This window comes from Garra rufa, chromosome 21, assembly GCF_049309525.1.
Source record: "Garra rufa chromosome 21, GarRuf1.0, whole genome shotgun sequence".
In the NCBI taxonomy this organism is placed as follows: domain Eukaryota; kingdom Metazoa; phylum Chordata; class Actinopteri; order Cypriniformes; family Cyprinidae; genus Garra; species Garra rufa.
The window spans coordinates 36,189,125-36,201,965 of NC_133381.1; the positions used below are offsets into that span (position 1 = coordinate 36,189,125).

The following is a 12,841-nucleotide window of genomic DNA, read 5'->3' on the forward strand; positions in this document are numbered from 1 at the left end:
TGGAAGAAAATGCAGTGATTGCTCTGTGATTTATACCTGCTTTAATAATCTGTGATCATCATTGAGCATTGTGTGTCTCACAGGTATGTTTGTATTGCTATGGAGGCCTTGGACCAGCTGCTGATGGCCTGTCACTGTCAAAGCATAAACCTTTTCGTGGAGAGTTTCCTTACTATGGTGCGCAAGCTGCTGGAGGCAGACAAACCCAATTTACAGATCCTGGGCACTAACTCGGTGAGTGAAATTTACTGCTTTTACTCTCTGGTGAAATTCACTTACAAACCCTATTGATGTAGTTACAGATTTAGAACGCCACATGAAAATAATCACTTGATAAATCTAGCTTGAGTCAGGCATCTCTGCAATATGGAGGGAAATGTGGCTGCTGCATCAAAGCCATGGGTTCAGGTGTCAGCCTTGCAGTGATCTTGGAGAATCAGACCAGAACTAAGAAGTTTCAAAAGCTCAGTCCACTTGATTACACAGAGTGCAAAGCAGTGACATTTTGGCTTCACCTCAATCAAGCTCATCCAAACTATATTAAATATAAAGCCCTCCTTGCCAGCCGAGTCCCCAAAGTGTCACCTCTTCTAAAAACACAGCTGCTTTCCATCTAGTTCAGTTCAGGTACAAATTAAGAATGAATACAGTAAAAATAGTAATGTAATTCTAAAAATGAATGTAAGTTATTCCTGTGATGACAAAGCTGAATTTAATAAAAACCCATTTCTGCCCCGAATAAAAAATGAGATAAGGTAGTTGAAAGTTTTTATCTCATTCTATATTTTTTCTCACAATTCTTACTTTTGTTTCCCTGACTTTTGTATCTCATAATTCTAAGAAAAATGTAAGAAAAAAGTCAGAATTGCAAATTTGCAATTCTGTGGAGTCCCTTGTTTGTCCCGAACAGTTCAGAAAAATCCTTCTGGTCCCACAAATTCTTTGGTTTTCCAGCATTTTAGTGTATTTGAACCCTTTCCAGCAATGACTGTATGATTTTGACATCCATCTTTTCACACTGAGGACAACTGAGGGACTCATATGCAACTATTACAGAAGGTTCAAACACTTACTGATGCTTCAGAAGAAAACACAATGCATTAAACGCTGAGGGGTAAAAACTTTTTGAATTTGAAGATCAGAGTAAATTTAACTTATTTTAAACATACAAGTATCTTTTGTAGCTTCTGAAGGGCAGTACTAAATGAAAATATGATATTTAGGCAAAATAAGAGAAAACTACACATCTTCATTATGTTCAAAAGTTTTCACCCCTAGCTCTTAATATATTGTGTTTCCTTCTGAAGCATCAGTAAGCATTTGAACCTTCATTAATAGTTGCATCAAAATCATAGTTATTATTGCAAAGGGTTCAAATTCACCTTTTTATGTGTTGTACTTCATTTTATTAGTTCTGTATTTAAAACACTGAATCTATTTCATTTACCTGAAATATACAGGCCCTCTTCATTCAGTATAGTGTTATTTAATTTTACATGACAAGCTTTCAAAACACAGATGAATTCATCCCCTGTACAGTAATGTGAAATCTCAACATGGTCTCTGAAAGCTTTCCACAAGCCCAACTCAGATGCATATGGGAATATAAGAGTTCTTAACTTCAAAACCGCTCACATCTGATGCTTCTGAAATAAGGGCTTAAAGATTAAAAAGAGATTACTTTCACAGATAGAGGCCAGATGGGGCAAGGCTTAAAGCGTGTTGCCCACAAATGTTAAAATCTGAGTTTTCATCTGAGTTTAACAGCGTGACGGTATTTTGTAGGTTTTGTGTTGGTGTGGTACTCAGTGTGGTCAGTAGTAGCACATTGGATAACCGCTGCTAATCTTAAATCTTCAGATATCCTTATCAGGAAGATCCTAATCTGTTGTACTGTAATGTACATTAACCACATAAGTACAGATTAACATACCTTAGTGGTTCTCAACTGCTTTTGTTTTAGGACTACACTGGACATCAATTGGTGATTCAAAACAGTATCAAAATAAAAAAAAAAAAGTCAAACATGAAACACTGAAATGCATAGGCCCATCAATCAGTGGCGCCTCCAGGATTTTTTTCATAGGGCGGCCGAAAAAGGCCAGTAAAAATGTTAGGGTGGCACAATACAAAGATTTTTTGCATGCATAAATCTAATTGAAGACAATATTTTTTTTGCTTTACCGTTATTTATGGTAGCATATAAAGTTATAGGCTTTAAAATTTAAGTATTACTATTCTCTGTACAGTACAGAGCGAAATAGAAAAAAAAGTCGCTTTGCAATTCAACTGCAAGTAGCCTCATGTTTATTTGAAGTGCAAATTAATTTTTAAATGTTTAAAAATAAACAAGAAAGCATAGATGTTTAATCGCCATATTCATCAAAATAGACTCAAGCTTAATACAAGTGCAGCCCGAGCCCGACGGGCAGCAGCGAGCGTGCCTTCAGCGCAGTTTGAAGAGTTGCGCGATCATGCACACGCAATAGCCTAAAGCTTGCCACAAAGCACCGGCAAAACCATGAATGTGCGGGGGAAATAGTAAGGAAATATTTTTTAAAAATAAAGCTGACGATCCTGATGAAATGCATAACTGATGCTACTAAAATTTATAATGGCCAGTGGGGTGGCCAAGAGTCGGCATCAATATGCAAATATGCAAAATCAAGCTTCAGCAATGTTGTTTTTGGCTTCTAAATGTCCCTTTCGATAGTTACATGTTCTCAGCAACCAATAATTCACCCAACAAAACATATTGTGGCAAAAAATATTTATTTAATGAAGCTGTGTGTTAGATCTGCCTGATTAGCTTCTATAACGTGAAAAATGCTATAGAGTTTGATTAGATTGTCTTCGTCATCAACAACAAAATGAACTTTTCTCTTCCCTTTTAAGCAGTTAGTTGCATTTTATTTTTTGCATTAAAGCATTGTTTCCACCCTGCCAGCTATTTTTTGGGTCACAACCACTGGTCTATAATAGAGATTTATATATAGTACATCAGTGGTCACAAACTGCCAATGGAGAACCACTACTTTACAAGTCAGAATGTTGTACCATGAAGCATTAAACTTACTGTATTTAGTCCATAGAGGATGTGATAATGTAAAATGAACAATTCTGTAGCCATACCTTAAACTCATAAGCAGTAAATATAGAAATGTTCCAGTACAACATGTCATTTCACGGGAAATCTTGTAGGTATACAATGTTAGTACATAGTAGTTAAAGGGATAGTTCACCCAAAAATGAAAATTCTGTCATTAATTACTCACCCTCATGTCATTCCAAACCTGTCGGTCCTTTGTTCATCTTCACAACACGAATTAAGATATTTTTGATGAAATCTCAGAGCTTTCTAACTCTGCATAGACAGCAACGCAACTACCACGTTCAAGGCATGTGTCGTGGTACTTTCATGAGCATGTGCCGATTGATGCAGAAGAGAAGTTTTTTTGTTTTCTTTGCACACAAAAAGTATTCTTGTAGCTTAATTACATTAAAGTTTAACCACTGATATCACATGGACTATTTTATAGGGCTGTTCGATTCCGAAATTTTTGGAATCGATTCCTAGTTCTGGAATCGATTGGATTCGATTCCAAGAATCAATTCCTCACTGTTGTTTTCGATTCTTTTCCAATACTTGTTTTTTAGATTGGAGGAAGCTAATTTCGCAATGACTGCAAGTTATAAAGGTCGTAGAAGTAGCCTTCTCATAATATAAAGCTTCATTTGTAAAAATTACGATTTTTCTATAGCTCTAATTTTAAATTGTAATTTTGTCTGTTTTGCCTGTGAAATTAGTCATAACCCACAGCTCAGCAGTGGACATGCATTTATTGCATTAATAAAACAAGACATAAAGTGTCTAAAATACATGTCCACAGTTCAGCTGAATGATGTTTACTTTAACAGTATGCTTTGCACAAAATTAGCAAACTATACACTGAAACAAAATAAACAGAACTTTTACAACACCACTGATATATGAGCTTGTTGCTTAGCTGTCAATCAGATGTGCTCTCTGCCACTGATTTGTGCTCTCTGCGTTTTCTTTTAAAAATTATCATTGGCTGATAGAAAGGTTAAAAATAGCATTTATTTAAGATGTAAATAAGATCACGTTATGATCTATTCTCTCATGCAGCGCTCAAAATTGTGGACATGAGCCAGTTCCACCGTAAAATAACTTCTAAATCGTTTTTGAACTGGTTCATTAAAACGATTAATCCGAATGAACCTTTTCGTGGAAATGAATCAGACTTCTAATAATTATTAGGGAGCAACAGGCAAATTAATGGGTGCTTCTCAAACGGAAGGCTACATCCTCAAACTCAGACGAGCTCAGTAATGACTTGTTTTCATTCAGTTTTTTTTTTGTGGATCGATGTTCGGCGATGTTTGATGACTAGCAGCCAAGTTATGCAGTCTTCGTGGGATGCAGCCTTCTGTTTGAGAGGCACCCATATATAAGTTTTGTTGAACTGAAAATGGCTCTCCCTTTATTCGATTCCCAATGCCTCGGAATTGAGAAATTGATTCTTTTTGGAATTGATTCACAGCCCTACTATTTGAACAATGTCCTGACCACCTTTCTGGGCCTTGAACGTGTCAGTTGCGTTGCAGTCTATGCAGGGTCAGAAAGCTCTCAGATTTCATCAAAAATATCTTAATTTGTGTTCTGAAGATGAACGAAGTTCTTGTGGGTTTGGAAAGACCTGAATGTAATTAATGACAGAATTTTCATTTTTGGGTGAACTATCCCTTTAAAGCCACCTAATATAAAGTGTGCTCAAATCTATATTTTTCTGCTCCTTTTCTTTAAGTTTGTGAAGTTTGCGAACATAGAGGAGGACACAGCATCATACCATCGAAGCTACGACTTCTTTGTCTCACGCTTCAGTGAGATGTGCCACTCCAGTTACGAGGATCCAGACATTCGCACAAAGTGAGCTTCTCTTTTCAATATTTTCAAATGGGGCAAAATTTTGACATCCAACATTATGAATGTTGAAGTTTCTCCTTGTTTTTTGGATTATACAGTTTTAACATAAACTAGTAAGCATAATGTTATGCATATTTGTTAGTCTTATATACAGTCAAACCAAAATTTATTCAGACTCCTTTAACATTTTTCACATTATCACAGTTTATTTGCTAGAGTTTAGAAAATGGTAATAAAATATGACAAGAACTCAGAGTTAAACTGTGTCAGAACAAATTCATTTTGATAATGTCAGATAACTTTGATAGAAAGGTATGCAATGGATTACAATCAACCACAATTCAGACAACTGTTAGTATGACAATATTTACACAACTATCAATACTTACTGTTAACTAATTACCAAGCAATGCTTCATTTTGTTCAGTCTGTGGTGTAAAAAGGTTGCATTAGCAATTAAAGAAAAAACACTTAAGCAAAACATGGTCAGGTCAAAGTGTAATAATTTTTGGTCTCAAATTTTTATGAATTTTACTGGAAGTCCACTTTATGAAGAATGTTTGGGTATAATATGTCAGTTTTAATTTATTTTGCTATCCTCACTTACATAAATGAACTATAGTGTCCTGCACCCACAAGTAAAAATATAAAAAATGATATCTGTTGTCTGAATAATTTTTGGTTTGGCTGTAAAGTAAATGAAACTAAATAAGATTTCTGTAACGGTACTAATAAACTGTTTTAAATACACAATAAGCAGGTTTATATATTTATCATCAAATCATCATATTTGTTTTCATTTCATACATATTAACTAACTGAAATATCACTTTCTCCATAGCTAGCCATATTTTAATCATGTCCACACTTTTAAACTAAATAAATGTAATTAATTGTTTTTACAATTAACAGATTTATGCTGATTATAAACAACAACAATTTGAATAAATAATAAATTATGGCATGATTTTTTTGAGTGCAGAAATCTTACGTGTTTATTTGTGACCCTGGACCACAAAACCAGTCATAAGGTTAAATTTGACAAAACTGAGATTTATACATCATATGAAAGCTCAATAAATAAGCTTTCTATTGATGTATGGTTTGTTAGGATAGGACAATATTTGACCGAGATACATCTATTTGAAATCAGAAATCTGAGGATGCAAAAAAATCAAAAAGACTGAGAAAATCACCTTTAAAGTTGTCCAAATTAGGTTCTTAACAATGCATATTACAAATCAAAAATTACATTTTGATATGTTTACAGTAGGAATTTTACAAAAAATCTTCATAGAACATGAACTTTACTTAATTTCTTAATGATTTTTGGCATAAAAGAAAAATCAAAAATTTTGACCCATGCAATGTATTTTTGGCTATTGCTACAAATATACCCCAGCGACTTAAGACTGGTTTTGTGGTCCAGGGTCACATTTAGTTTATTAGTTGATGGTTGGAAATTATATATGCAATTCAAAAATCTTAAATTTATATTTTTTAGTGTATGACTGTCCTCTTAAAATGTTATTGCATTTTTGTGCAACATTTCTGTCAAAAGTGATAAAGCACCAACTTGTAGAATATTATTTTTACTAGAGTAATCTAGTAGAAAAAATACATTTAATTTTGAATAAGAACATAAAATGTTAAATTATTCATATGCAATTAATTAAACAGTATCATCCATAATTATACGACTTACTGTGAACATTAAGGCTTTGTAGAAATAGAGCAATAGGAATATATTAAAAGAAAATGCACGTGTATGTGCACGTGCCTGCATGAGAGTGCGTGTGGGTGAGATTTTGCCTCGGATACTGATACAATTGAATATTTTCTGCATCAGAAATGATGATATTCTGCTTTTGTGATTCCTTTGTTTCTTTTGTGATTGAATAATGAAATTGCACCATGCAGTGTACATTAATAAAAATAGCCGTACACGTGCATGTAAATCCACATGCCTCATAAATGTGACTAAAGTCTGTTTGGGTTGTGTGTGTAAGGATTCGTATGGCAGGGATCAGGGGTCTTCAGGGGGTGGTGAGAAAAACTGTCAATGATGAACTGCAGGCGAATATTTGGGACCCTCAGCACATGGACAAAATCGTGCCATCTCTCTTGTTCAACCTCCAGCAGGAAGAAGGCGTAGAGAGGTCTGAAACACACTTACACGCTCGCATACACAATCACACATGAAAGTAAATGGACACTTTTAGTCTAATGGAAGTGTGAATTTTCCTTTGGAGAAACAGTGTCTTGCTAATAGCTATTAGCCTGTCTGTGTGATTAGGCTAATGATCTCCTAATCGAATGCTAATGAAAACTGTGTGATATAACAGTAGACAGACTACAACTGAGGTGTCAGACTCTCAAGTGTAATAAGAAAGCCATTTATTCTAGAAGCTGCTGTACTAGCTGTAAACCTAATAAAGCCAAAGCCCCAAAGGCAGAGGCAGACCACGAAATCTGCGTGATGAACTCCATAAAACCATAAAACTCTTCACTTCTCCACCTCTGGGGAAATACCTGACCACAAGTAACGACACTGCCAACAACAAGCAGCCTATTGATTCAGCCCTGGTTTATGTTCGTTTTCTGTTTTTTTGGATTCATATTGATAGGTCTCCTTCCCCAGAGACAGAGAAGGAGAGTCCAGTGGAGCTGACTGAGAGATGTTTTCGAGAGCTGCTAGGACGAGCGGCCTATGGCAACATCAAGAATGCTGTCAAACCTGTCCTTATGTGAGTGTTTTTGCACTACCCTGATCAAACACAGGAGGGCAGCACAGAGACACATTTGCTTTCTTTACAGATCATTTTATACAAGTAGTTTAGCATTTATGAGACAAGCATATTTTGACAAGTTATAAACGATTGTTGCTTTTAAATGCCTTTAATTATTTTACTTAATATTTGACTTAAAGGAGTAGTTCACTTTCAAAACAAAAATTTATCATCCTTTTGTCATCCAAGATGTTCATGTCTTTCTTTATTCAGTCGTACAGAAATGGTGTTTTTTGAGGTAAACATTTCAGGATTTCTCTCCATGTAATGGAACGATTGGCCATTTTCTAAAAACATTTACAACTTATGTACTTTTTAATCTCAAATGCTCGTCTTGCCGAGCTAAACAAGACAAGCATTTGAGGTTAAAAAGTATATAAATTCCAATTAAAAAAAAAAAAACATAGTTTTGCTAGATAAGACCCTTCTTTCCTCGGCTGTGATCGTTTAGAGCCTTTTGAAGCTGCATTTTGGAAGTTCAAACTCGGGGGCACCATAGAAGTCCATTATATGGAGAGAAATCCTGAAATGTTTTACTCAAAATACATAATTTCCTTACGACTGAAAAAAGAAAGACATGAACATCTTGGATGACAATTAATGACAATGCAACTGATTATAACAACTAATGGTAATTCATGCAAAACAATGCACATACACTACCATTCAAAAGTTTGGAGTCAGTAAGATTTAAAAATATTTTATATTACTATTTCTACTGTTTTTATCTTACCAACCCCAAACCTTTGTGTAGAGTGTAAATGGAATAGCAACATGGAAGCTTGGATGAATTGTTAATAATTTAAACTTTTTTTTTTCTTAGTAGATGTTTTCATTTATTCATTTAAATGAATTATGCCATCCTAAAATGTTTTTAGGGTTTTATATTCAATAATGCACACAAATAATATAATATAACATAGAAATGTAGCCTTGGAAAGGGGATGAAGAAAAAATGAAACATGTTGTCCTCGTTGTTAGCCTAAAACATCTACACACTAAAAGTAACTCTAGTATCTCTTATCCCAGTGTATTTTGTCTGCTCTTTCCTGCTCTAGTTCTGTTTGCTGAAGCTAATCATTAATTCACTTGTGTATTTCCAGGCACCTTGATAACCACTCACTCTGGGAGAGCAAAACATTTGCAGTGCGCTGTTTCAAAATCATTATGTACTCTATTCAGGTAGATACAAACAACTGTGCTAAAATTTGGTTGTAAAAGTATCTGACACAAAATACAATGCAAGACACACTTTTGTGGTGCATGTTGCATTTTTTTTGTTTATTTAGTACTAACTTAAATAATATATTTCACATAAAAGATTACATATAGTCCTAAAGAGAAAATAATAGTTCATAAATTCATAAAAAAAAAAAATCAAAAAAATGACCCTGTTAAACTGCCTGCTATTCTTCACAATTTTTTTGGTTTTCCAGCATTTTTGTGTATTCCAACCCTTTCCAACAAGGACTGTATGATTTTGAGATCCATCTTTTCACACTGAGGACAACTGAGGGACTCATATGCAACTATTACAGAAGGTTCAAATGCTCACTGATGCTCCGGAAGGAACAGCAATGCATTAAGATCCGTGGGTAAAAACTTTTGAACAGATTGAAGATGTGTACATTGTTCTTATTTTGCATAAATATCATATTTTTTTCATTTCGTACCGCCCTTCAGAGGCTACAGAAGATAGTTAAATGTTTCCAAGAAAACAAAATAAGTTAAATTTACCCTGATCTTCAAATTCAAAAAGTTGCCACCCCTGCTCTTAATGCATTGTTGTTCCTTCTGGAGCATCAGTGAGCGTTTGACCTTCTGTAATAGTTGCATATGAGTCATTCAGTCGTCCTCAGTGTGAAGAGATGGAAAAAACAGTCAAGGGTTTACATAAACAGAAATGCTGGAAAACCAAAGACTCAGCTGGCAGTTTAACTGTTTAGGACAACAAGGGACTCATGAACAACTATCACTAAACAAAAAACTATTATTTTCTATATGACTATATGTAAACTTCTTTCATGTGAAATATCTTGTTCAGGTCGGTACTAAATAAAAACATGCATTTTGTCACTCCTATTTTGATAAAATAATTAGCATTTTGCAAATTCTGAAAGGGATGCAAACTTTTGACCTCAACTGTATTAATATTTCTTTACATTACATTTCTTTGTTTTTAATGTTAAAAAAGTTAATGGTTAAAAATAATTTGATATTTGTGTTACTGTAATGTTAACTCATCTACTGTTCCTTTAACAGTCCCAACACTCACATCTGGTGATTCAGCAGCTATTGGGCCACTTGGATGCCAACAGTAAGACTTCAGCTCGAGTGCGTGCTGGGATCGTAGAGGTGATCTCAGAGGCAGCGGTCATAGAGGCCAGTGGATCCATAGGTACCACTAGAGGGAGCACTAAAACCATCTCATTAGACAAGCACTTGTCCATTTTTGTTCTTTTACTACTTTTTCCTTACAGAAGAAAAGTGATATACACACTGCTTATTCCATATGTATCAATGTTTATATGTTTGACAAATAATTCGATTTTATACAGTGGAAATCAGACATATCAACAACAGTCCTTAAAGGGACAGTTCACAAAAATTGAAATTCTGTCATTACTCACCCTTATGTCGTTCTAAACCCGTAAGCCCTTTGTTCATCTTCAGAACTCAAATTAAGATATTTTTGATAATATCCAAGAGCTTTTTGAACCTGCATAGACAGCAACACAACTGACACGTTCAAGGCCCAGAAAGGTAGTAAGGACATAATTATAAATAGTCCATGTGGCATCAGTGGTTCAACCATTATTGGCACTTTAGTCAACGCATGTCGAAGACTGACACAGAAGAGAAGAAATAGTTGAATAAAAAGATTTCTCGAAGCCTCGTAAAATTAAGGTTGAACCACTGATGTCACATGGACTGTTTTAACGATGTCCTTACTACCTTTCTGGCCTTGAAGGTGTTAGTTGCGTTGTTGTCTATGCAGGCTCAGAAACTCTCAAATTTCATCAAAAGTATCCTAGTTTGTGTTCCAAAGATAAACGAAGATCTTATAGGTTTGCAACGACATTAATTACATGAGTAATCAATAACAGAATTGTAATTTTTGTGTGAACTAGCCCTTTAATTTAGTTCTGACTCTATCATGTTCCTCTTCACAGGGCCCACAGTATTGGAAGTGTTTAATACTCTACTGAAGCAGCTGAGACTCAGCGTGGACTACGAGCTTACAGGAACCTATGACTCTTTTGCAAACATGGGCTCCAAGGTCATTAAAGTACACGAGGAGAGACAACTCCAAGAAGTGGTCATCAAAACTATTGGTGGGTGAACAATGAATGTTTGTGAGTAAATCTGGCAGCAGTGTTAGTTAAATAGTTTTGTAAAATGACCGTTACTGAACTGTAAAATTGATTTGTCTCAGGCAACTGATTTCCTGCATAGCTGTGCTCAGTTTTATATCAACCCACATTTTCATTTTTCAGATTATAACAGAATTTTATCTCAGTATTTAGTCTTATAGATGGATAGATAGATTTACCAGCTGACTGTGCATGAGTCCTCACTTATCTTTCTTTGTTTACAGGCACATTTGCAAACACACTGCCCACCTACCAGCGCTCAGAAGTCATGCTGTTCATCATCGGTAAAATTCCTGTGCCAGGCATGTATCCTGCTCTGGGGTCGGCCAACACCGGGTGAGACAGGGTTACAACCTAGACTTTATCAATTAGACATGTTTATGATGTATTTTCTGCTTGCCCACGACAAATATTTTGTCAATAAGTGTCTGTTTCCGATTCAGGGTTGAGGGCAGTAGGATGATCCAGATTATGCTGCTAAAGTCTCTGCTGCAGGTGAGCTGGTTTGTGTCAGTCATCTCACGCTGTGCCATGCGGAGGCCATTTACTCCCCCTGCTGTTTCATGACATCCACAGTTGCTGATGCAGTCTAAACCGTCTGATGGTGCCTTTAAACGTCACTCTCTCCATTTCTCCTTTAGGTAACAGCAGGATTCCAGTCTACAAACATTTTGACAGCACTTCCCACCTCATTCCTGGACCCGCTCTTGTCCTTCACTCTGATGGAGGACGCCGAGATCCGTCTACTCGTTCTTGACATTCTCATCAGCATCATTGATCGCCATGACAACCGGCAAAAATTCTCCCCTGTCAGGTTGGAGCACACTGACAAACCCAAACACAATCTACAATTGAACTAGGCTCTGAAATATGTCAGAGAGAATGAACATTTTGTAGTGTAGTGCATCTCTGAAATGTATGTACATTTTTAAGCCTAAGCATATTTGGTACAGTAGGTTCCTGAAAGTTATCTGACAAAAGACGAGAGGGTGCATTTTTCTATTGTTTTCAACAGAATTATCTCAGATATCTCAGTACTGAAGTTGAAAGTGGACAAGTGCTCAAGGCAGGATAACCTGTTCATGAAGAAACACAGCCAGAGGTTGTACCGCCACATTTACCTGGCCTGCAAGGAGGACAGCAGCGTCCAGCGGCACTTTGAGTCTCTTTATACGCTGCTGGGGTTGATCTGTGTGGAGCTGGCCAATGAGGAGGTGGTGGTGGACCTGATCCGACTGGCTTTGGCATTACAGGTATTTTTCATATGTACATATGCCAGTGGACATATAGGGTCAGCATAATGATATATGTTAATTAATATACACTTTAAAAGTTGACTTTTACTTTTGCAACTGTTTACATTATTCTCAAGTACTCACTGTATAGTATGTTACAAGTCATAAAAGTGTCTATCAGTACAATAACAATAGTTCTCAGCTTTTTTCATTTCCCCTGATGTATTCTCTTCCTCAGGACCTGGCCTTGACTGAAGAGGCTCTTCCTGTATATACCCGCTGTGCCATCCACGCTCTGTCAGCTGTGTACCTGAACCTCATCAGTCAGCTGACCACTGTGCCCACCTTCTGCCAACATGTCCATGAGGTGAGAGCTGTCTGTCTATATGTCTGTCTGTCAGTGTGTGTCTATCTATCTATCTGTCTGTCTGTCTGTCTGTCTGTCTGTCTGTCTGTCTGTCTGTCTGTCTGTCTGTCTGTCAGTGTGTGTGTGTG

At 36.1% G+C, this 12,841-nt stretch overlaps 1 protein-coding gene across 1 annotated transcript in view; it reads left to right on the top strand.

Moving 5' to 3' along the window:
• efr3ba (EFR3 homolog Ba (S. cerevisiae)) overlaps nt 1-12,841 on the top strand; it is a 29,905-nt gene that overhangs the window by 13,604 nt on the left and 3,460 nt on the right. The window contains exons 3-14 of the mRNA XM_073826609.1: nt 84-234; nt 4,830-4,951; nt 6,958-7,107; nt 7,576-7,695; nt 8,841-8,919; nt 10,000-10,135; nt 10,911-11,072; nt 11,336-11,447; nt 11,555-11,606; nt 11,753-11,925; nt 12,127-12,364; nt 12,585-12,713. Coding sequence (XP_073682710.1) covers nt 84-234; nt 4,830-4,951; nt 6,958-7,107; nt 7,576-7,695; nt 8,841-8,919; nt 10,000-10,135; nt 10,911-11,072; nt 11,336-11,447; nt 11,555-11,606; nt 11,753-11,925; nt 12,127-12,364; nt 12,585-12,713 — 1,624 coding nt within the window. The remainder of the gene's footprint in view (nt 1-83; nt 235-4,829; nt 4,952-6,957; nt 7,108-7,575; nt 7,696-8,840; nt 8,920-9,999; nt 10,136-10,910; nt 11,073-11,335; nt 11,448-11,554; nt 11,607-11,752; nt 11,926-12,126; nt 12,365-12,584; nt 12,714-12,841) is intronic.